Source organism: Eschrichtius robustus, chromosome 19, assembly GCF_028021215.1.
Source record: "Eschrichtius robustus isolate mEscRob2 chromosome 19, mEscRob2.pri, whole genome shotgun sequence".
In the NCBI taxonomy this organism is placed as follows: Eukaryota; Metazoa; Chordata; class Mammalia; order Artiodactyla; family Eschrichtiidae; genus Eschrichtius; species Eschrichtius robustus.
In genome coordinates, this window is record NC_090842.1 from 7039366 (window position 1) to 7064611 (window position 25246).

Consider the following 25246-nt stretch of genomic DNA (forward strand, 5'->3'; position numbering starts at 1 on the left):
TCCTCTCTCCAATATGGAACCAGGTGCAGGACACTTTTATAGGGGTACCAGGGTCCCATGCCCACAGCAGCTTTCTCATTCTCTAATATCTTCCCAAGCCAGAACACCCATGACCTTGTCTCAGGAGAAAGTAATGAGGGCTCCCAGCTGGTTTCTGCCTCCTCCAAGGTCAACTGGACTCAACTCAAGTAACCAAGTCCAGGGAATTCCCTGGCGGTCCAGTGGTTAGGACTCTGAGCTTTCCCTGCCGAGGGTCCGGGTTCAATCCCTGGTCGGGGAACTAAGATCCCACAAGCCATGCAGCGTGGCCAAAAAAAAAAAAAAAAAGGAAAAAAAAGTAACCACCACCTGGTGGTCAGGTGGTTAAGATTCCGCGCTTCCACTGCAGGGGGCGTGGGTTTGATCCCTGGTTGGGGAAGTTCCACATGCCGCGTGGTGCGGCCAAAAAAAAAAAACTTTAGGCATGGTTAGCAGAAATTGGAGACTAATAGCATCTGATTGTTCCCTTGTAATTTGACAATCTCTGGGGATTCGACAACTGTTTGGTATCAAAATCAATGTCTGAGACCTTGTTCAAAGTGTGATTGAGAAGCAGCAGTAGCTGGGAATCTGTTAGAAGTGCAAGCCCTCAGGTCTCACTCCAGACCCACTGAATCAGAAATTCTGGGGATCGGGCAGAATTTTTTTCTTATTGTGGTAAAATACATAAAACATAAAATTCACCATTTAACCCTTTTAAGGTGTACAATTCAGTGGCTTTTAGTACGTTTACAATGTTGTACAACCAATAGCACTATCTAGTTCTGTATTTTCAACGCCCCAAAAGGAACCCCCATACCCCAGCCCCTGACAACCACTAATATGCTTTCTGTCGCTATGGGTTTGCCTGTTTTGGACATTTCACATAAATAGGATTGTCCCAAGATATGGCCTTTTGTGTCTGGCTTCTGTCACTTAGCACAATCTTTTCAAGATTCACCCTTCAGAGTATCAGTGCCTCATTCCTTTTTATGGATTAATAATATTCCATTGTATGGATAGACCACATTTTGTTTATTAATTCATCAGTTGATGGACATTTGGGTTGTCTCCATCTCTGGCTATTATAAATAATGCTATGAAAACCTATGTACAAGTGTTTGTTGGAACACCTGTTGTCTGTTCTCTTGAGCATACACTTAGGAGTAGAATTGCTGAGTTGTAACTCTGTGTTTAATTTATTGAGGAACTGCCAAGTGTTTTCCACAAAGGTTGCACCATTTTACGTTCCCACCAGCAACTCAGGAGAGTTCCAGTTTCTCCAGACCCTTGCCATCAAGTGCTGTTTTCTGGTTTTTTGATTATAGCCATCCTAGTGGGTGTGAAATATTATCTCATTGAAGTTTTGATTTCCTGCAGTCGTTATTAAGTAGCCCTCCTGGTGAATCAAATGCATCTGAAGTTTGAAAAAATTGTCCAGGGACCAGTAGCAGTCACTTACGAACTAGTTATAGAAATACAGAATCTTAGGCCCCCCTCAGACCAACTCAGTCAAATTCTGCATTTTAACAAGACCCCCAGCTGATCACTATACACATAATGTTTGAAGCACTGGGGTAGGAGACAGCCCTAAATTGCTAACACTTCCTAATCATTGCTTAAACGTACTAGCGTTAGGGTCTGTGTTTTTTTGGCCCTCCCCCCCGCCCCCCGTTTCCCTGGTGTGTTCTTGCTTGGTAATCTGGAAAAGTGAGAGGAACACAGAATTTGGAGTTAAATAGACCCAGTTACCAGCACTGATCATTGCTTACCAGCTAGATGATCCTGGGCTAGGGTGTGCTTGATCTAAAAAGGAATCAGTATCTGCATCCTGCACATGTTAGAACTGAATGACTTCAGGGGTGTAAGCATCTAATTCAACTCAGCATGAAGACGTTCACACCATCTTGCTCTCCCCTCTCCCCCTTACTCTACGCTAAGCCCTGGCTAGTGTGAGAGTTTTAAGGAAACGAATCTCAGCTTTGGCTCCCTCTCACGTCACTGAGCAGCTGAGACTGGCTGAATGATTTGCCAGATGATTCCCTTAAGGCAGCTACCTCGGCAAGAAAAAAAATCCAGGAATGATCCCATTGTCAACTTCTCCGGACTAAGTAAGACCAGGCTCAAGTTTGGAACTGTGAAATCTGCCAGATACCTAAAATCTGTAGACTTGTAAGACTCTCTGAGGCCACTTACTTTGGTGTAAAGTAATTTTCATGCATTTTAAATAGCTCGATGTGATGGGCAACCATTACTGTCTCTCAGTAGAGAGGTCCCTGTTACTAGGGTACTTTCTGTGTACCAGTAACTGTGCTAAACACTCAGAATCCACAATGCATTTAGATCTACAGTTGAGACCAGAAGTTCTCAACTGGGGCTGATTTTGCACCCCACCCCCACCCCAGTGGACACGTGGTAATATCTGAAGGTCAGCACTGGGTGCTACTTGCATCTAATGGGTCAAGAACACAGATGTTGCTAAACATCCTACAATGCATCGGACAGCCCCCCACAGAAAGAATTAGCCTCCCCCAGATATCGATAACGTTCAGATTGAGAAATGCTGCCTTAGACTCAGGAGCTGTGTCACCCTATCACGACAGAAGATGAAATGGACACAGACAAGTGGGGCTACTTGCCCCAGATCACCCAGCTAGTAATACAAGAGCACGAGTCAAAGCACAACCGGCTCAAAATCCCTGAGGCCTTAGTCGTTTTATAAGGTTTGCTTTCAGCTGTTCTCATTCAAGCACAGCTTACGACATAACACGGGTATTTACTCTGCAATTTCTTAAGAGGAAAACTGGCCAGAAAAGACTTTTAGACCTCTCAAACATAAAGATTTTTCAAGTGCCCTTTGTACAATCAATCAAAGAGTCATCTCCCACTTCCTTCAATCCTTGGTTAAATATTTATCAAACTTCCTTGCCAGGATTTAGGTTAAAGAGCTATTCTATTTCTGTGGGAGGGATGATAAACATGATTACAGGGGGGTGGAAAATCCTCCCAGAGAAGATGTGGTCAAATGTGGAAGTAATGACCTGTTGGGATTATTTGCCCAGGAGCCAGTGCGTGACAGGGAGCAACAGGATGGAACAGTCACAGGTGGCAATGCCAGCGGTAGGCAGGATAAAAAGCCACAGGTGCACACAGAGCCAGCCTCTTCATGGCAGATGGCTTTTGGGTCTCTAACCCTACCATGTGCCAGGTGCAAGGCTGATGCTTAAAACCGTGTCATTTCATCTCATCTCAACATGGGCCTAAGAAGAAACGATCATTATTATCCCCATCGTAAAACGCAGAAGCTGCAACTCAGAAGTTCAGCACTTTGTCCTAGGTCACTCCATTGTCAGTGGTAAAGACAGGATCAAAACCTAGGCAGTTTATCCCCACTGAATTTTCCAGCTTCTGAAAGTTACCTGCATTCTTTGGCTCACGGCTCCTTCCTCCATCTTCCAACCTCTCTTTGAGTCTGACCTTCCTGCCTCCCTCTTATAAGGATTCTTGTAACCGCATCAGACCCACCTAGATAATCTAGGATCATCTCTGCCTTCAGATCCTTAACTCAATCATACCTGCAAAGTCCCTTTTGCCAGGTAAGGTCACATATTCCAGGTTCCAGGTTTTAGGACATGCATGTATTTGAGAGACCACTATTCTACCAAACCGGTTGCCTACTCACAGTATCCTGAGACACTTTCTTTGGGGTTATTTACTACGCAGCAGTGGATAACTTGAATAGAGTCAGCAGTTCCAGCTCAGCTCCTCCTGGCTGATGCAAACTTCCATGATAAATCTACATCATTGAAATTCTTGTCATGCAGAGGGTGGCCGAGGTGCCAGACTCAAGACAACCTGATGGGTCAGGGCAACCATGAACTCCTTTTGGAGAACACTTACTGGCTGTCTCTCTCTCTCTCCATACCTCCATCTTCAAAATGAGAAAAAGACCAGGGTGAACTCCCAAATAAGTACGTTTTCCAAAATTACTGTTACATTAGCTTTGCCAAGAGACACATCATCAAGTTGGCATCACATTGGATGTTAATTTTGTGGATTGGTGGTTGGTTATATAGTCTCTTTTACACATGCCATGACTTTTCTGATTCTTGTGTTACAGTCTAGCTTCTTATCCCCTTGCTCAAAAATCTTTTCCATTGTTTCGCAAAACACTCATCAGCAAAGTGCTAGGGATTCTGCTGAACTCCTCTGCCCCTCATCAATGAGGGAAACTATAAGCATGATTTAAGATCTTTGGCTCCTGTCCTCTTACAAACACCTGCCCTGTCAAGTACATACGTTTCCTTTCTGTTCTGCTTTCATGCTATTGTTTTAACAACTTTATAAAATTCCCTGGGTGGTTTCTGAGTCCTGCAAATGAACCTATTTCTAGAGTTTCCTTGAAACATAAGGATTCAAAGCTGGATGTGATGAAGGAAGACTCCATACATCTTGGTGACTGACTGGGTGGGAGAAAAGGAGAGAAAGGCACAGGGAGAAACAAATCCAAGAAGGCTCAAAGCTCTGAAACCTAAAAGACTAGGAGTGAACAGAAAGAAGTCAAGAGAGGAAGCGCTGAATGGCTGATAGAAAGTTTAGCTTCAGACATGTTGACTTGGTGACGATGGTAAGATACTGGAATGGAACTAGTAAGGCTGGGTATAAAAGATTTTGTATGTCCAGTGGTGAGAATAGGAGTGAGGTGTGTGATTTATTTTAACCCTCAAACATTTTCCTCCAGTGGAAATATGTGACAAGTCCATTCAACGTCTTGGCTTAGAAAAAGTTTTAGAGGTCAAGTTGAAGGTTTATGAATGGGCATCCTCTGTAGGATAAATTCGTCACTCGCCCATTCATTCATCTGCACACTTGCATTTTTTAATTTATTAATTGAGCTTCTACTTCATGCCAGACACTGGGCCTATAGCAGGTAGTGTGCATATCAGTGATACGTAAGTAAAATCTTATGAACGAATGAGCTGCTCAAAGTTGAGAACCAAGAGAGGAAGAGAAAAATCTTCCTTGTCACTGTGTCAAGGAGAAGGCAATGATAAGTCATTGCAGTAAATATTTGTTGAATGAGTGAGGCAAAGGAGCATGTGAGACTTTTCCAGATGTACCAGATTGTACCAGGGAACTGAGAAAAGTGAGGTTTCCACAGAGGTCAAAAATGTAAAGGCTAAGTTCAGAAGAAAGTTAAGGGTGAAATACTGCAAATGTATTTTCTCAGGATTTGTTTGCTTTAGCAAGGTAGAAAAAAATTGGAAATATTTTGGGGTTCTCATAAAATTTGAAACACAGTACTCATTGCTCTTAACCACCTTAGACGTCTCTCTCTCCATCCTTTCTCCTCCTCCCTCCCTCTTTTCCTTCCCTTCCCTTTCCTTCCTTCCTCCCTCCCTCCCTCCCTTCCTCCCTTCCTCCCTTCCTCCCTTCCTTCCTTCTTTCCTTCCTTCCTTCCTCAGGCCAACAAGCAACGCTAGTGACACACTCACATAGCTAGTAAGTTAGAAGTTGCCAAGTTAGAACCAGGTAAGAAAATATGAGGGACAACGATTGTCTAGAAAATACACAAAAATGTCTCCCTTAAAAAAAAAAAACAAAGAAACCAAAACCAACCAACCAAATAGTTGGATCCTTTATTTAAAAAAAAAAAATCTCACTCAGAACCAACTGATCCAACAGTGAAGAGTGGTATTCCTCAATGTGAAGGCAGGATCCTGGAGTCCAGAGCCCACCCTCTTGGCTTCCCTCTCACCTGTGCAGTGGCCCAAAAGACAACCCCATGGACACCACTCAAAGCTGAGTAAGGCTCTGAGGAACCCCAGTTTGGAAATATCTGTTCTAGAAGAAAGAATGAGACATCACATACATGGGCATTTTTTATGGAAGGGAGATTGGTAAACCCTTGACTTGTTGACTATCTGTTCTTTGAAATGGAGAGAGATGAGTTATCAAATGTCACACCCTGCCACAACTGCCTTGAGATTGCAGAACGATGGGAATTGTCTTATGGAAAATACTAGCAGGCAGCCAACTGAGACACAGGGCTCTGACAGTGCCAACAGAGTGAAGACATTTGCTGTTCATCTCACAGGGAAAAACAGAGTGTGCAGAATTCAGGGAGGGTTGAGAACAGGTTCCCTGTCACGATGACGTTAACTGTATGCAGGGTTTCCTTTCCAAATCTAGGAAGCTTGTGCATTAGCGGTCACACTGTGAAGATATGTGAGAGCCCTAAATCCCCAGTAATGAGTAGATGAGTTAGAAGGTAGGTAAGAGTCAGTACATGAAAGGATTTGAAAGGAAAGGAAGGTTTTATTGTACTCAGATCAACGGTAAACACACGATTTGACTATTCTTCACCCAGCCCTGCATGAGAGTGCCCTGCTTTCTTGTTCAGCCCACAGGGAGCACTGCGAGTCACATCTTGCATGACTGGCACCCACGACCTTGTGGGGAAAGGCCAACTCACCTGCCATGCTGCTGATGTTCACCAGCCTCCCCTTGGATTTCCTAAGAAGAGGCAAAAATGCCTTTGTGACTTCCACGGCCCCGAAGAAGTTCACGGCCATGCATCGTTTGTATTCGGTCATGGGAATGAGCTCCCCGTCAGTTGGGAGGCCAAGGACCCCAGCATTGTTGACCACAGCCCACAGTCCTGAGGACAGAAGGGAACAACTCTGAGGTCAGGCAAGATGGGAGAGTGGGAAGATTTTTAACCCTTCAAGCTCTGAAGTCAAAAGGACCCCTTTGAGATTTAGGATCTAGGCAGATGACTTCAACTCTCAAACCTTAGTCTCCTTGATTACTTGTGAAATATTAAGCAACGGTTTTTCGGAGGTATATTCTTTTGCCCCAAAGCCCTTTCCTACATCCGGGCAGCTAGATATTTGTTATACCTATGGAGGGATGACACAGCAAGGAGGAGGTTTAATCAAAGTCTACCTCATGTTTCTCCCTCAAAGGAGTGTGTGGAGACAGAATGATATCTTTAGGACATGCAGATATAAGACGATATATCTTACGTGCAGTGCAATGATATAAGATCCTGTCTTCCCTTTTCCTTCGACTAGAAAAGATTCCTTAGTCCAGGAAAACTAGAAGTGCCAAGAGCTAAAAAGATTGCAGAGTCCCTGAGCTCTAGTCCCTTCCCCAGCCAGCCTGATCCCCTCGACTGACCAGGATCACCAAGAGGGCTTGTTCACACACAGGTCGCCAGGCCCCACCTCCAGAGAATCTGACTGGGGGTGTCTGGGGTAGGGCCTGAGAATCTGCATCTCTAACAAGTTCCCAGGTGATGCTGATGCTGTAGGCCTGGACCACACTTGGAGAACCGCTGTCCACAACCGGTGATTTTTCATCTTTGCACATTAAAATCACCTGGGGAGCTTTTTAAAACCCCAATGCCCAGGCCACACCCCAGCCAATTAGATCAGAAACTGTGGGGTGGTGAAGAAAGGGGACCTTGGCATTAGTAGTTTTTAAAATTCCCTACCTAGGTGATTCCAATGTACAACCAAGCTTTGGAGTCATTGCCCTAAACGGTAGCAGAGAGGTAATACAAAAACTCCAGATGTTTTGGGGGAGGGGGATCTGGAGCAGAAGTGAGTGACCTGGGTCCTCTTTTTTTTCTAATTTCTGGGCTTTTCAAAAAATTTTTATTTATTTATTTTTGGCTGCGTTGGGTCTTCGTTGCTGCACACGGGCTTTCTCTAGTTGCGGCGAGCGGGAGGCTACTCTTCGTTGCAGTGCGCGGGCTTCTCATTGCGGTGGCTTCTCTTGTTGCGCAGCACGGGCTCTGGGTGCGCGGGCTTCAGTAGTTGTGGCGCACGGGCTTAGTTGCTCCGCAGCATGTGGGACCTTCCTGGACTGGGGCTTGAACTCACGTCCCCTGCATTGGCAGGCGGATTTTTAACCACTGCGCCACCAGGGAAGTCCCTGGGTCCTCTTTACAGAGGAGAAACATCGGGGTGTGTTCAGCTAGATAGACCTGAAGCAGATTCTCTGAGTTCCCTGAGCCTCGGCGTGGTTTAGGCCGGCTGTTTCTCAAGGTGTGGTCCAGAACCAGCACCATCAGCATCAATTGGGAACTTGTTAGAAATGCACATTCTGGAGCCCCACCTCAGACCTGCTGGATCAGAAACTGGTGATCAGAAATTGTTGTTGAAGCTCAGCATTGTGATATAACGTGCCCTCGAGGTGGTCCTGATGCACACCCCAGTGTGAGAACCAGTGGGATGTAGAGGAGCAGAATGAGCCTCAGTGCCAGCAAAAGCACAGAAATGGCAGGAGGCACCAGCCCTAACAGTGCCTTTCTGGTGGCTTCCAAGAGGTAGGTAGCTGCCAACCTGCATGAGGGCTGGACAGAGCACTGGACATCTCAGCAGAGTCCAGCATGAGGCACTGACCATCGGAGATGAAATGTCCCATCCCCAGGAATTTAAGATGCTACCCTGGGGAAATGGGATAAAGCTCAAAATGACTGAAACAGTTTTCGCCACGTGGCAGAAAGACGGCTCAAAATAGAAACTGCGTTGACTTATAGAAAATAAAATTACATTTCTTGCACACCTGAGTTGGTGGTCTGACATTTACATGCAATAGTGATTGGGAGCGTTAAGTGAGATGATGCCTGGCACGTAGTAAGAGCTCAACAGCTATTACGAGGATGGTGATAGGAGGAGAGGATGCCTCCACTCCCACCTCCAAATGATGGTTTTAATTCACTCAGCCTGATGCACACCTTTGACCAGTCCACATGCAGGTGGCAGCTTGAGAATGCCCTAGAACAGGGGCCAGCAAACATTTTCTATAAAAGGGTGGATAGTAAGTGTTTTAGCACTGCACGTCCTACTCACTCAACTCTGCCATTACAGACAATCTGTAAATGAATGGGAGTGGCTGTGTTCCAATAAAACATTATGGACATTGACATTCGTATTCCATATAATTTTCATGTGTCAAAAAAATCTTCTGATTTCTTTTAACCGTTTAGAAATGTAAAAACCACCCTGAGCTCACAGGCTACACAAAAACAGGTGGCAGATCTATAGAATATTCTTTAAATGACGAAGTTAAAGAGATAGAGAACAGGTTAAAGATGAGAATAGGGCTCTAAAAAGGTAGCATGAGAAAGCCTGGTGGTGATGGAACAGTTCTGTATCTTGAGTGAGGTGATTTTTGCACAAAGCTACACGTTACAGAATTGCACACACACATACGCACTTGCATATATAGCTGGTGAAATCTGAATAAACTCTGGGGATTATACCAATGCCAATTTCCTGGTTTTGATATTGTACTATAGTTATGCAAGATGTTGATACTGGGGGAGACTTGCGTCTACTATTATTTCAAAATAAAACGTTAAAAAAAAAAAAAAACAGGCAGGGCCACAGCTTGCCAACTCCTGCCATAGAACTCTAAGCTGGCCAATAAGCCCATTATACCTGTAGGACTTAATAATAGTTTTTAAATAATATTAATTAATAATTAACAATATGTTCATAATAATTTTAAAATATGCGTGTAGGAACACAGCACAGTTGCTGGCCCTCTTGCAGGAGCTGAGGTTTTCTGGTTTATCCACGTGGCCCAGAGGGTTCTTTAGCAAACATCCTTCTTAGTGATTTTTAATGAGCCTATTTTACTGCTGCACTTTCTTTTTGACTTGAGAGGCTGAAGTCGAGAGAGACCTCGAGGGGAGCAGGCAATTCTGTATTGGTATCGTATTGGTGTATTGGTAATGCTGCCTCAGAGGAGGATTGCTCTCCAGAAGGCTGGCCCCAAAATAGCATGGGCTCATACCTTGGAAAATGTACTCGCTGGACCCCTTCATCCCAGGACACTGGGATAGTATTAGCGTATCAAGAACCACTACTTTGGGACTTCCATGGGGGTCCAATGGTTAAGACTCCACACTCCCCATGCCAGGGGCACGGGTTCAACCCCTGGTTGGGGAACTAAGATCCTGCATGCTGCACAGCGTGGCCTAAAAAAAAAAAAAGAACCACTATCATTCATTATGGTCAATACTGTCCTTCTGGGCCTCACCAGATGGGTCTGTATTGAATATCTCCTAAAGATACCATCAAGTCAATAATAAGAGGGATAGTAAAAGGCAAAGCCAGGAAAACTACCTTTCTAGAAAATAACCACACACTGCTAAACTTGCTGAAAATTAATTTCTAATTACCAACCATCTATTTTTCTCTCCTCCTCTCATTTCTCAGATGTATATTGAGCACTTACTATATGCCAGGGGCTGTGCTTAATGTTGAATGACTGGAAAATAGGAGTTCTTACTGACTGCTTGCCTCATGTCAGGGACTCTTGTAAGTGCTCCGTATATAATAACTACTCCTTCAACTACCAAATGAAGCAGATAATATCGCTCTCTTTTTGCTGGGAAGATCAGCTGTAAAGAGGATGTAAGCAGGAAGTGCTTGAGGCCTCCACGGAAAACCCCCAAGTGAAGGCAAAACAGGAGAAAGCAGAGCTAAGAAACAGAGACTGGGTGCTGATGACGTTGCTTAAGTGCCTGGATCCAGACATGCCTGAAATCAGTGGGCCTTTTTAGTTATATAAGCAAAAGACATTCCCTTTATGCTTTAGCAATTTTGAATTGGGTTGTGTCACTTGCGTCTGAAAGAATCCTGTTGGAGACATGGTTCTGGTTCTCAAGGAACCTTGTGGCGAGGAGTGAGAGGTGGACAGATTTGTATAATTGGTAATACCAGTGTGTGCAAGGGATATCAGGTGAAGGTCCAGAACAGGAAGTGAATGACGTTACCTGGATTACCAGGAAGGTCATGCAAGAGATGTTTGAGCTAGATCTCCTGTGAGAGTAGAGTCTGCAGCTGGACAAAAGCAAAAGTCTAGAGGAATGGAGTGAGGCAAGAGGGAAATTTGGGTAAGAGGAAGCTGGACGTGCAAAGATGTAAACTTGTAAATTCTATTCTGGAAACCATTGCAGAATTTACTGAGTGGACCAGCAGGTATTGCAGATTAAGGGTTTGGGAAGGGCCGTTTTCCTGAAGGGCCTTCGAATCCTTGTTAAGGTGTTTGGTGGTGGATGGAGAACCACAGAACCATTCAGTGAGGCAAAGCATAGGCCTTGCTCATGGGAGGAATGCAAGACATGGAGGCTCTGATTATCAAAAGGTTTTCAGGAAATGGATGACACTATAAGATGTGCACCTTGTAGAGACCACTCTCCATTTGGAAAGCAATGGGGAAGGAAAGCCTAGTTGCAAGGAGGCCATTGTGGGAGCTCAGGCGGGAGATGAGGGCCCCAGTTAAGCCGCAGCTGCCTGGGGATGATAGGAAGGGGCGGGATGATAAAGATCTAGGACGTAGAATTGACAGGACTCCGGACCAATAGGATGCAGAAATCGAGGGTAAGCGGCAGGTCTAAGTGACCCCCCAGGTTGCTGACTTGAATGACAGATTAGGTGGCAGTGCTGGCGTTTGAGCCAGTGTCTGAGTCGTCGGATGCAGGAGGGTAAACTGATTTGCAGACCGGCAGCAGAGAAAAAGATTATGAGGTCAGTTTTTGACAAACTGAGGTGGGATGTCTGCTAACCAATTTTATATGCATATAGGTCCTGACGTTTAGAAGAGAGCTAGGTTGGTAACACACATTCAGAAGTTATTGTATTAGATCGCAGTGTTTCTCAACTCTGGCAGAATATTAGCATCACCTGGGGAGCTTTCAAATGTATTGATACCTGGGACCCCCAAATGGGATCTTCTTTACAGTGGACATTCTCAGCAAAAGGAGAGCAAGAGTACTGGCCTCACTGTGGAAGTATTAGCTGAGTTATTTTCTGTAGATGCTGATTTAATCTGTTGGGGGAAGGTCCCAGGTTGGGTGGGTATCACGGGTGTGTGACCTGTGTTTCAGAAAGGTCTCATGTTTGGTTTAATTTTCTGCTGGCACCACCTAAACATCTTAAACATTTTGTAAACGAGGGGCCCCACATAATTCGCATTTTGCCCTGGGCCCCTCAAGTTACATAGCCCATCCTGGGCCCAAGCATAGGTATTTTAAAACACTTCCCAGGTGAGAATTCCTGGTATAGAGAGAGAACAGTATAGCCTGGGAAACATGGAGTGGGAAGTTTGGGGATGGAGTCCTCAGTAACATTCACATTTAGGGGAATAGGGGGAGGGGACGGAGGAAAAGGTTCATACAGGAGAAGCAGAAAGAATGATCAGAGAACTAGGAGAGCAAGAGGGGGCTGGAGACCCCAAAGCCCAAGCAGGGGAGGATAATCAACACACTGAAAGACAGCAGAGAAATTAAGAGCTTGGTGTTTAGGATAATACTGATTCGCTTGGCCAGACCAGTTAGGGAGGCATGGTGAGAAGTGAAAACAGGGCGGCAGGGTTCCAAAGAGCTTGGCTGTAAAGGAAGAGGAAGAGACAGGCAGTGGCTAAGGGAAGGCAGTGATTATGAAGCTATTTTCTTAAGTCTAATACAAGTTAATATCAGTGAGAGGAAAGAAATGAGGAGGGGCAATAATTAATGGGAGAGTGACCAAGCAGATGTTGGAGGGAATGGGATGGAGAATTCTGTAAGTTCTGAGGACGGACCACACCTGACTCATTCCTAATGTCTTCATGTCTGTGAAAGGTGCCAGCGTGTGGCAGGTGCTCAGTACAGGGGTGTCCAGGTGCCAGAACAGACTAGAGGACAATGGTAATTAGAGGCTGGAACCAGTGTTGGGCATTTGCAAGGAGGGTGGAGGGCATTCGAGGGCGCAGGTGGCTGAAGGCAGTACCTCCGTTCTGCACCTTTTCCTTCACTTTGCTGTGGGCATCTTTTATCTGTTGCGGGTTGGTGATGTCCAGCTGGAGCACGGAGAGACGCTTGGAGCAGGTTCTTCGTAATTCCTCCGCTCCTGATCCCTTTTCATCCAGAACTCCAGCAAATACTGTGAAGCCCAACTCGTCCAGATACTTGGACAAGGCATGGCCAATCCCAGAATCGCCACCTGCAAGGGGTCAAGGCAATACAAAGTGGGCTCAAACCACGATGGTAGGAAAAAAATCATTGAAGAAGAAAATCACTGCATGCTATTTATGATGGTCCATGTTCTCTGGAGAGAGTAGGTCTTGAGGAAGTTTGTTTTTTTTTTTTTTTTTTTTTTTTGCTAAGTGGGAAAATGGGCAGAGAAGCCACAAGAGACAAATTTCTCTGTATGAAAAAAAAAAGGGAGGCGAGGTAGAATTTGAGGTGGGGGCGTAAGTGGGAGGAGAAATGCTGATGAGGGGGAGGGGGTCCAGGAGTGGCTGGTGGCCAAAGAACGTAGGAGGGGAAACTAAGACATCTAATGGAAGCTGTTTTATTAGTCTCCGCATGTAGTATTTTATGTAATAACCTCCATCACTACATAAAATGTTCAGTAAAACGTTCATTACAAACTAATACTTTGGAGTTGGTTTCTTCATTTTAAAGATGGAGCAAAGTGTCGGGTCCTGATTCATAGTGGACCCAGGACAATAGCAGAGGCTGCCCACAGGGACCAGTTCCTTCTGGATTATGAAGGATGAAGGCCCATAGCCACCTGCCCTTCTCACCTCCTCAGAACTTTTTCCCTAGCCATGGCCTTCTCCCAAACCACTGAATAGACATCAGTCCTAGGAAGACAGCTGCAACAGAAACCAGATAGAAATCCCTAAGTGCACTGCTTTGTGAAACCAGAGGATAAGATCATATGTAAAATACATGTCAAGCCTACCAGAATCTGAGATGGGAGTTTACCCAACCCACTCTGGAGGATATTATGGACCCTAGAGAAATTGTGTCACACCCACAAGTACAAACGTAGATACCTGAAATTCCGAAGATGAAGATAATGTGGACATAAAATCACCCTTTGAGCCATACCAGAAAAAGCGTGTAACAATATGTTTCTACAGCTCTAAAGACGAGAGATCATCTTCACATTGGCTGTGTCAGGCAGTCTTTCCTGTAAACCTTGGGGGAATCTGTCTTGTCAGCAGTTGGGGGCTACAGTCAGGCATCCCCCTGAGAATCAGAAAATTCAGGAGATCAGCATGCTGACAGTCAACTCAAGGATCAGTATGCAAGTGATCAGAAAAGATGTCTGACTTCAAAGCTAACAAGACCTGCCTGGAATCTGACCAGAAGTGTTGCGGTCTCCAAAGAGAGGGTAATCACCATCAAAAGGCAAAAGGACAGAGAGACAGGCATTCACAGATACTGCTGATAAATGTGAAGGGCTGAAATCTATGACCATTTTCGATACTGAGACCCAAAAAGTCTCAGTATCTGTCCTAGAGGAAAAACTCACATGTATTCAGAGACAAAGGATGTTCTTTACAGGACTGTATATAATAGCAAAAGAAGGAATTAACCTTACCATCCATGAATTGGAGAATGGTTGCATAAATTATGGTACCTATGATGGAATATGACACAGCGATTTTAAAAGATAGGGTAGAACTATATAAACTGGCATAGATACCTGCTCCAAGATACTTTGTTAAGTGAAATAAAATGTTACAGTTACAGCCATTATTATACAGAATCCAGCTTATGACCCAAAACAGGGGCGGAGGAAACTAATTCTCTACCTACCCATGCATGCAAATATAGAAGGAAGGATTTGCAACGAGAGACACCAAGATGGTAATAGTAGTTGCCTCTAGGAGGAGAGGCAGAATGGACGGAGCTTTGTTTTACAATGTTTTCCATTTTTGCTGCAAGAGAGTACTGATTTTTCTTGTGTAATTCCTCTTCTTTTAAAGGTCATGCCAATTAGAATGAAGATGGGCCCTATAAGTGTAGGAAAAGGTATTACCAAGAGGCCATTGTAGGTGGCGTCTGCAAACACTGCCCAAGAGGGTGCAGCCTTAGGAAGAGGTGCGGGCACTTCTGCCCCTCCTAACACAAGATGAAGGCGTCTGGTTACCATAGTTGATTGCACTTTACTTTGTTTCTTGTACGTCCACATCTACCTGTGTGTGCATGGTTTCCTGCCTGGTCCTGGTAAGAGGAGGAGACCGTACCATTTGAGGCAGACCTAAGCATCTGGGCCACGTGACAGATCTCTGCTGTGCTGTAAATTAGCACATTAGAATTCTGGTTTTAAAATATAATACTACATGCATATAACAATTTTGCGAGCCCTGCAGATGTAGCTTTGCCCTGTAGAAATGGACCTGCAGTTGGACAAATCCAGCTTCGGAGTCTGCGTGGAAAGATTGTGAAGGAGTGTGTGTCTTGTATCAAAGCTTCTTATTTATGATATGTAAGTAGAATAGAGCAAATGTTGTTTGAATCTTTGTTATTTTTAGTGCCATTTCTCTAGTAAAGCTAAGTATTTTAGAGGAAAAAAAAAAAAAAAAATGATCTGAGGCCAGATCTTTGACAGTGGCAAGTTCACCAGGTGGTGGGTGCAATGCATGTGGCCTCTCCCTGGAAACCACCAAATGTCACTGGTGGTCAAATCTGTCTTGTAAAATTATTCTCCCCATGTCTCCAGTCGAGATTATCATTCCCATTTTACAGATGGGGAAAGTGAAAATGAGAGAGGCCAAGGTCACAGAGATAGAAGGGATGGACCTGAATCCCGGTGCATGACTCTTCCTCATCCTGGACCACCTTCTCCTTTATCTGTGAAAGCAGAGAAGGAAGGTCTGGGGAAGCCAGCCTCTGAATGAGCCTCTTGTGGCCCAGCAAGGAAGGATATGAATTAACCTGAAAATAACTAACTCAGAACCAGACTGGAGTGAAGCGTGGACCTGGAGCCAGGTGATACACACTCTGCTGGGTGAGAGCAGGTGTTCACAGAAGGCCCCTCCCATTTGCGACGCACCACACCCTGTGCTTCTGCCTCCTGGGTGGTGTGGCTGGGCATATTGGGGCCATGGGTTTTAAAGCTCCCAGTTCCCCTGAAAGGTTTGTGTCATATCAGGATGGCAGCATGTTCCCTCTGCGCAGAGAGAATCATCCTGTGGTGCAGAGATGCAGGCTGTGGCCTTCAGCTCCACGCAGCAAATAAACTCAGCCAGGGTGCATACCAAGGAAGGTGAGAAAGGGTCATCTATCAGTGGCTGAGTGGATAAACAAAACGTGGTCTATCCATACAAGGGAATATTATTCAGCAATAGAAGGGAATGGGGTTCTGATACACACTGCAACAAGGTTGAATCTTGAAAACATTATGCTAGGTTAAAGAAGGAAGAGACACGCTGATCCTGACCCCATTTTCTCTGAGTAGAGAATGATCCAAAGACAGTTTCGAAGGTAATGCCTTAGACCAGCTTAGGCAGCTTCGTGAATCCAGGATCTAACTCTCTTCGGAAAGTCCCTAGGAAGAGCCTGGCCTACGGGAGATGCTGGCCACAAAATGAGAGATGACATATTGAACTTTACCGAGCCCTGTGGTCCTGGAAAACAGCAAAAGTTAAAAAACACTTCCACTCTTTGTGTTCTGGGAAATAGTTTCCTGCACAGGAGTCACCTTCTCCATGTGAATTAGAGAGGATTCAGGGATGCCCTCCTTGTTTACCAATGACAAGGCCAGACCCAGGCCCTCCAAATTCCCACCCTTTGCTTCATAAATGACAAGCTAAACTGTTTGTCCCCAGTGAGTCACTGGAACAAAATGCTTGTTAACCAGACTTTGGTATAGATTCTTTCCTTCCCCCAGGTCCTGGCCCACCGTCAGCCTGAGGCAGCAGATAGCCCCTCCTGAGAACAGGCTGGCCTCAGAGAAGATGGTCCCTCCTCTGCCGTCTGATCACTCCTGGCCTATCCCCATTCCCCTCACCTGGTTCTTTTCAGACTTGTTCACCCTCCCCATGAAAGCAAAACTCTTTTTTGACTAACCCTTGAGATACTTGCAGACCTGTGGTCAAAGTGTTCCCTTCACTGCAACAGTCCTGCCCCTGGCCCCATAGTAATCCTATAAAGTCTTTCCATACAAAACCTGGATTTGTTTTTTTTTTTATTTGACAGTGAATTAAGAAAGCCAAAGTTCACGGGGGACCATTTGTTTGTCCTTACCAGTGAGAAAAGGTAGCATAGAGGCCTGGTTTTGAGCCTGGCCCCACCATCCCTACCTGTGCAACCCCGGTCAGGTTATTTAACCCCTCTGTGCCTCAGCTTCCTCATCTGTAAAACAGGCTTGATAATGGTGCCTACACCAGTTGATATTTGTGATGTGCTTAACAGTGCCTGTAATTACTATAATAGATCTTTTTTTTTTTTTTTTTTTTTTAATAATACTAGGCACATGACATCCTTCTTGACTTACAGGCCTTTACATTCATGATATTGGTAGATGGGGAGTTTGCCTCTACTGACAGTCAGCTAAACATCTTGGTGAAGACTCAGACTGCTTGATTCTGCCTCTCCCATGTCTGAGCCTTGGGAAATGTTACATACAGTCGTGTGGATCCTCCACTTCCTCGTCTGGGAAGTGGGGTTATACCAGTACCTCCCTCCTAGGCTGACCCTGGAAGTCAACAAGACAGAGGATGTTCTGCACAAGGCCCAGCCTGTCATATGTGACTTGTTATCAGTAGCGTGGCTCTAACCCAGACATCATTTTTGATCTCCTGTCAGAGATCAGGCTATGCTAGCCCTGGTGTCTTAGGGCTGTGCAGGGGTAAGAGGGCCTTGGGAAAGTATGTGGCTGGGGAGCCGCTCCCTGTCAAGATAGAGTAGCCCTTGTGCACTCCAGAAACCCAAAGACAAGGTGGGGGCCTTTGTGAAAAGGCAAAGTGTTTCATAAGTTACCCAATAGTAACCTCTGAAGAGTATCATACCTAGTATGACTCTAATGCTTACCAAGGTCCAGCCAGCCTCACACATATTAACTCCAACCACCCTGGGAGATAAGTCATTTTACCATCATCGCTTTACAGAGGAGGAAAATGAAACACAGAAGGGTTAAGTCATTCAGCTGCACATGGCAGAGGTAGGCTGGAACCCAGGCAGGGCTTGGCATATAAACATCTGGAGTGTAAAATATTCAAAGCTTCCGGAGCACAGGGCTTAGCATATAGTAGGTGATCAAAAAAAAGCATGAGTTGGCTAAATGGGCATTTAAGAGGGCGTTGGCCTTGGGACATCCCTGGTGGTCCAGTGGGTAAGACTCTGTGCTTCCAATGTAGGGGGCCCGGGTTCGATCCCTGGTCAGGGAACTAGATCCTGCATGCATGCCACAACTAAGAGTCCACATGCTGCAGCTAACAAGCCTGCATGCCGCAACTGTAGATCCCACATGCCACAACAAAGATCCTGCGTGCTGCAACTAAGACCCGGTGCAGCCAAAATAAATAAATAAATAAATGTTAAAAAAAAAAAAAGAGGGCATTGGCCTTAATGCCTTAAAAATGCAGAGCGAGAGAGAGAGTCCTATGGCACTAGGGTTCCTGACTCAAAATAAGTCCCAGCAAACATATTGAGTTGGATGTCTACCCCAAGAGAGGGTGGGGAAAATGCTGGGGGTGGTTTTAAGCTATGCCCTTTGAGATCATTCTATCTCTAGTGGCCTAGAAATCCATCAGCTTGGAGCAAGCAACGAGTACTAGAGTCCCATTTTTGCAGAATAGGAGTGAATGTGAGATAGTGATTTATTCTAAAATATTAATAAATTCAATTTGTGTGAAAAACGGAAACGTGAATCCCTTTAATCCAGAAGAATTAAGAGTTGTATAGTTTCAGAGCTGGTGGGCTAATTGTAAGTGGATCTACGCTATTACCACATGGGGGCGCCGGATTAGCTGTTGAACAGAAACACGTCCCATCATTTGTTGGGTCAAGTCTTAAATTAGGCAAGTTGTGAATAATTCGAGTTCCGAAGTTCTTCAGGGCTATGTCCCTTGAATGAAACACACCCACCCTGTAAAGACAGACTGCATGTGCTCTTGGACACAAGCTGGTCCCTTGGAAGCTGCATTCAGAAAGAGAGATGAAGGGGGAAGAATTTGCAAGCCTGTAAACAATTTCTAGACATTAGTAAAACATCATATAAGTAATAAAACTTTAAGAACAACAAGATAAACAAAAGAAGAAGAAACTATCCATAACCTCACCAATCTAACATAACTTTTGTACTTTTTCTTCTAGTCTTTTTTTCCTATACACTATTCTTTAACAATTACAGTTATAGCACACACATGATTTGACAACTAATTTTTAAATTAATATTACATAAACCAGTTTTAGCTATTTCTACATAGTCTACAAAACCATAAATCATCATTTTTCACTATTGGGTAAAATTCTCCCAGTCAAAATGCAGTAGAGACAGAAATGATGAGAGCCTGGGTTCTTGAGCCAGGATACCTGGGTTCAAATCCTTGCTCTGCTACTTACCAGCTGTGTGACCTTGGCCAGTTAACCTCTCTGTGCCTCAGTTTCCTCATCTATAAAGTGAGGTGATACTAGGACCTGCCTCATAAGATTGTTAGAAGGATTAAATGATTTTATGTACTAAAGTAATTGGACCACAGCCTGGCACATGGCAATTACTATCCAGATGTTAGTTAAATAAATGGCAACTGGGTTTTTTAAAGTTTTTAATCCATGCTACTCCTTTCATTGGCTACTTCTAGTTCCTGGAACCAAAAGGATTTTCAGTTCAGTTCTTATCTCAGAAGGTCATCACAGCTATTCTAACCACAGTGATGAATTGGCCAAGGACTACCCTCTGCTTTCTGCCAGTGGTCCCATCTCTCCCAGACTCTGTCCCTAAAGCTCCTCCAAGTCTCCCCTTTGTCAATATCTTTGAACAACAGCAGCTTAAAGCAGAGCTTCTCAGTGGATGAGTGTCTTCAGAGGTATCAAGGCCCATTCTCATAGTGGAATTTCAGTTCTATCAGTGGAATAGACAAACACAAATTGAGGACCTGCTATGTATTGATACCAAATAAGAGGACACCGTCTGAATATGTGTTTTTGCTTGGCCCACACACTGTATTTTGTAAAAAATTTGAACACTTGGAGTCCAGCTATTTCACCTGAAAAGCCAGATCGATGGTTTCTCTTGATTAACCAGGAGATGGGCCAACCCCAGGCCTGCGTTCCTACAATGAAGTCAGGAGCTCAAGCTGAGGATCCCAAAGCTGCCCCCTCCCACGGGTCATGCTCTCAGATCAAGACTCACCACTTCCTAGGGCGCATGCGCCTTTCTATGGCCAACATCCTCACCACTGGGACTCGCCCCCCCACCCCACCCCCGCCCCGCCCACAGCCCAACACACAGGCAATTCTTTGTCCCACTTAACAAAGTTCATCTGGGGCTAGCCCTGTTTATCTGGAAACCTGTGGAAAACTAAGGAGGAAAGGACTTTCCCCTCCCTTGTTTAAGATTTAAGCAATCCATCAGGTTGCCACCCTCATGTTGACATGGCCTGTTCCCTATAAAATTGATTGAGGTATAATAAAATGGTAGATAAATAGAATAAAACTCTAGTGCACATAAGACTTCCCTGAGAGCCATACAAGGCTCAGCTCCTAATCCAAGAAGAGAAAATACTTGACAGTTGTACTACTGACACCCCACCTTCCTTGCCCATGGCACTCTTAAAGGATAGTAACTTGCTGGGTGGTGAGGCCCTGGGAAATACCTAGATCTTTCACGTCAGTTTTTTTTTTTTTAACATCTTCATTGGAGTATAATTGCTTTACACTGGTGTGTTAGTTTCTGCTTTATAACAAAGTGAATCAGCTATACATAAACATATATCCCCATATCTCCTCCCTCTTGCGTCTCTCTCCCACCCTCCCTATTCCACCCCTCCAGGTGGTCACGGAGCACCGAGCTGATCTCCCTGTGCTATGCGGCTGCTTCCCACTAGCTATCTATTTTACATTTGGTAGTATGTATAAGTCCGTGTCACTCTCTCACTTCATCCCAGCTTGCCATTCACCCTCCACGTGTCAAGTCCATTCTCTACATCTGCGTCTTTAGTCCTGTCCTGCCTCTAGGTTCTTCAGAACCTTTTTTTTTTTTTTTTTCAGATTTCATATATATGTGTTAGCATACAGTATTTATTTTTCTCTTTCTGACTTACTTCACTCTGTATGACAGTCTCTAGGTCCCTCCACCTCACTACAAATAACTCAATTTCATTTCTTTTTATGGCTCAGTAATATTCTATTGTATATATGTGCCACAACTTCTTTATCCATTCATCTGTCGATGGACACTTAGGTTGCTTCCATGTCCTGGCTACTGTAAATAGTGCTACAATGAACATTGTGGTACATGACTCCTTTTGAATTATGGTTTTCTCAGGGTATATGCCCAGTAGTGGGATTGCTGGGTCATATGGTAGTTCTATTTTCAGTTTTTTAAGGAACCTCCATACTGTTCTCCATAGTGGCTGTATCAATTTACATTCCCACCAACAGTGCAAGAGTGTTCCCTTTTCTCCACACCCTCTCCAGCACTTATTGTTTGTAGATTTTTTGATGATGGCCATTCTGACTGGTGTGAGGTGATACCTCATTGAAGTTTTGATTTGCATTTCTCTAATGATTAGTGATGTTGAGCATTCTTCATGTGCTTGTTGGCAATCTGTATATCTTCTTTGGAGAAATGTCTATTTAGGTCTTCTGCCCATTTTTGGATTGGGTTGTTTGTTTTTTTGATATTGGGCTGCATGAGCTGCTTGTAAATTTTGGACATTAATCCTTTGCCAGTTGCTTCATTTGCAAATATTTTCGCCCATTCTGAGGGTTGGCTTTTCATCTTGGTTATGGTTTCCTTTGCTGTGCAAAAGCTTTTAAGTTTCATTAGGTCCCATTTGTTTATTTTTGTTTTTATTTCCATTTCTCTAGGAGGTGGGTCAAAAAGGATCTTGCTGTGATTTATGTCATAGAGTGTTCTGCCTATGTTTTCCTCTAAGAGTTTGATAGTGTCTGGCCTTACATTTAGGTCTTTAATCCATTTTGAGTTTCTTTTTGTGTATGGTGTTAGGGAGTGTTCTAATCTCATTCTTTTACATGTAGCTGTCCAGTTTTCCCAGCACCACTTACTGAAGAGCCTGTCTTTTCTCCATTGTATATTCTTGCCTCCTTTATCAAAGATAAGGTGACCATATGTGCGTGGGTTTATCTCTGGGCTTTCTATCCTGTTCCATTGATCTCTATTTCTGTTTTTGTGCCAGTACCATACTGTCTTGATTACTGTGGCTTTGTAGTATAGTCTGAAGTCAGGGAGCCTGATTCCTCCAGCTCTGTTTTTGTTTCTCAAGATCGCTGTGGCTATTTGGGGTCTTTTGTGTTTCCATACAAATTGTGCAATTTTTTGTTCTAGTTCTGTGAAAAACGCCATTGGTAGTTTGATAGGGATTGCATTGAATCTGTAGATTGCTTTGGGTCATTTTCACAATGTTGATTCTTCCAATCCAAGAACATGGTATATCTCTCCATCTGTTGGTATCATCTTTAATTTCCTTCATCAGTGTCTTATAGTTTTCTGCATACAGGTCTTTTGTCTCCTTAGGTAGGTTTATTCCTAGGTATTTTATTCTTTTTGTTGCAGTGGTAAATGGGAGTGTTTCCTTAATTTCTCTTTCAGATTTTTCATCATTAGTGTGTAGGAATGCAAGAGATTTCTGAGCATTAATTTTGTATCCTGCTAATTTACCAAATTCATTGATTAGCTCTAGTAGTTTTCTGGTAATATCTTTAGGATTCTCTATGTATAGTATCATGTCATCTGCAAACAGTGCCAGATTTACTTCTTCTTTTCCAATTTGGATTCCTTTTATTTCTTTTTCTTCTCTGATTGCTGTGGCTAAAACTTCCAAAACTATGTTGAATAATAGTGATGAGAGTGGGCAACCTTGTCGTGTTCCTGATCTTAGTGGAAATGGTTTGAGTTTTTCACCATTGAGAATGATGTTGGCTGTGGGTTTGTCATATATGGCCTTTATTATGTTGAGGTAAGATCCCTCTCTGCCTACTTTCTGGAGGGTTTTTATCATAAATGGGTGTTGAATTTTGTCAAAAGCTTTTTCTGCATCTATTGAGATGATCATATGGATTTTCTCCTTCAGTTTGTTAATATGGTGGATCACATTGATTGATTTGCAAATATGGAAGAATCGTTGCATTCCTGGGATAAACCCCACTTGATCATCGTAGATGACCCTTTTAATGTGCTGTTGAATTCTGTTTGCTAGTATTTTATTGAGGATTTTTGCATCTATGTTCATCAGTGATATTGGCCTGTAGTTTTCTTTCTTTTTGACATCTTTGTCTGGTTTTGGTATCAGGGTGATGGTGGTCTCATAGAATGAGTTTGGGAGTGTTCCTCCCTCTGCTATATTTTGGAAGAGTTTGAGAAGGATAGGTGTTAGCTCTTCTCTAAATGTTTGATAGAATTTGCCTGTGAAGCCATCTGGTCATGGGCTTTTGTTTGTTGGAAGATTTTTAATCACAGTCTCAATTTCAGTGCTTGTGATTGGTCTGTTTATATTTTCTATTTCTTCCTGGTTCAGTCTCGGAAGGCTGTGCTTTTCTAAGAATTTGTCCGTTTCTTCCAGGTTGTCCGTTTTATTGGCATAGAGTTGCTTGTAGTAATCTCTCATGATCCTTTGTATTTCTGCAGTGTCAGTTGTTACTTCTCCTTTTTCATTTCTAATTCTATTGATTTGAGTCTTCTCCCTTTTTTTCTTGATGAGTCTGGCTAATGGTTTATCAATTTTGTTTATCTTCTCAAAGAACCAGTTTTTATTTTTATTGATCCTTGCTATTGTTTCCTTCATTTCTTTTTCATTTATTTCTGATCTGATCTTTATCATTTCTTTCCTTCTCCTAACTTTGGGGTTTTTTTGTTCTTCTTCCTCTAATTGCTTTAGGTGTAAGGTTAGGTTGTTTATTTGAGATGTTTCTTGTTTCTTGAGGTAGGATTGTATTGCTATAAACTTCCCTCTTAGAACTGCTTTTGCTGCATCCCATAGGTTTTGGATAGTCGTGTCTTCATTATCATTTGTTTCTAGGTATTTTTTGATTTCCTCTTTGATTTCTTCAGTGATATTTTGGTTATTAAGTAGTGTGTTGTGTAGCCTCCATGTGTTTGTATTTTTTACAGTTTTTTTCCTGTAATTGATGTCTAGTCTCATAGAGTTGTGGTCGGAAAAGATACTTGATACGATTTCAATATTCTTAAATTTACCAAGGCTTGATTTGTGACCCAAGATATGATCTATCCTGGAGAATGTTCCATGAGCACTTGAGAAGAAAGTGTATTCTATTGTTTTTGGATGGAATGTTCTATAAATATCAATTAAGTCCATCTTGTTTAATGTATCATTTAAAGCTTGTGTTTCCTTATTTACTTTCATTTTGCATGATCTGTCCATTGGTGAAAGTGGGGTGTTAAAGTCCCCTACTGTGATTGTGTTACTGTCGATTTCCCCTTTTATGGCTGTTAGTATTTGCCTTATGTATTGAGGTGCTCCTATGTTGGGTGCATAAATATTTACAATTGTTATATCTTCTTCTTGGGTCGATCCCTTGATCATTATGTAGTGCCCTTCTTTGTCTCTTGTAATAGCGTTTATTTTAAAGTCTATTTTGTCTGATATGAGAATTGCTACTCCAGCTTTCTTTTGATTTCCATTTGCATGGAATATCTTTTTCCATCCCCTCACTTTCAGTCTGTATGTGTCCCTAGGTCTGAAGTGGGTCTCTTGTAGACAGCATATATACGGGTCTTGTTTTTGTATCCATTCAGGCAGTCTATGTCTTTTGGTTGGAGCATTTAATCCATTTACATTTAAGGTAATTATCGATATGTATGTTCCTATTACCATTTTCTTAATTGTTTTGGGTTTGTTATTGTAGGTCTTTTCCTTCTCTTGTGTTTCCTGCCTAGAGAAGTTCCTTTAGCATTTGGTGTAAAGCTGGTTTGATGGTGCTGAATTCTCTTAGCTTGTCTGTAAGGGTTTTAATTTCTCCGTAGAATCTGAATGAGATCCTTGCTGGGTAGCATAATCTTGGTTGTAGCTTTTTCCATTTCATCACTTTGAGTATGTCCTGCCACTCCCTTCTGGCTTGCAGAGTTTCTGCTGAAAGATCAGCCATTAACCTTATGGGGATTCTCTTGTATGTTATTTGTTGTTTTTCCCTTGCTGGTTTTACTTTTTTTTCTTTGTATTTAATTTTTGATAGTTTGATTAATATGTGTCTTGGCGTGTTTCTCCTTGGATTTATCCTGTATGCGAC

The 25246-nt window shown here is 43.4% G+C and overlaps 1 protein-coding gene across 2 annotated transcripts in view; it reads right to left on the reverse strand.

Moving 5' to 3' along the window:
- HSD17B2 (hydroxysteroid 17-beta dehydrogenase 2) overlaps positions 1-25246 on the reverse strand; it is a 71068-nt gene that overhangs the window by 13875 nt on the left and 31947 nt on the right. The window contains exons 2-3 of one of the 2 annotated variants that reach the window (XM_068528231.1): positions 12807-13019; positions 6494-6679 (exon numbers count right to left, since the gene is read on the reverse strand). In XM_068528231.1, coding sequence (XP_068384332.1) covers positions 6494-6679; positions 12807-13019 — 399 coding nt within the window. The remainder of the gene's footprint in view (positions 1-6493; positions 6680-12806; positions 13020-25246) is intronic. The other variant, XM_068528232.1, reaches the window with a different exon arrangement.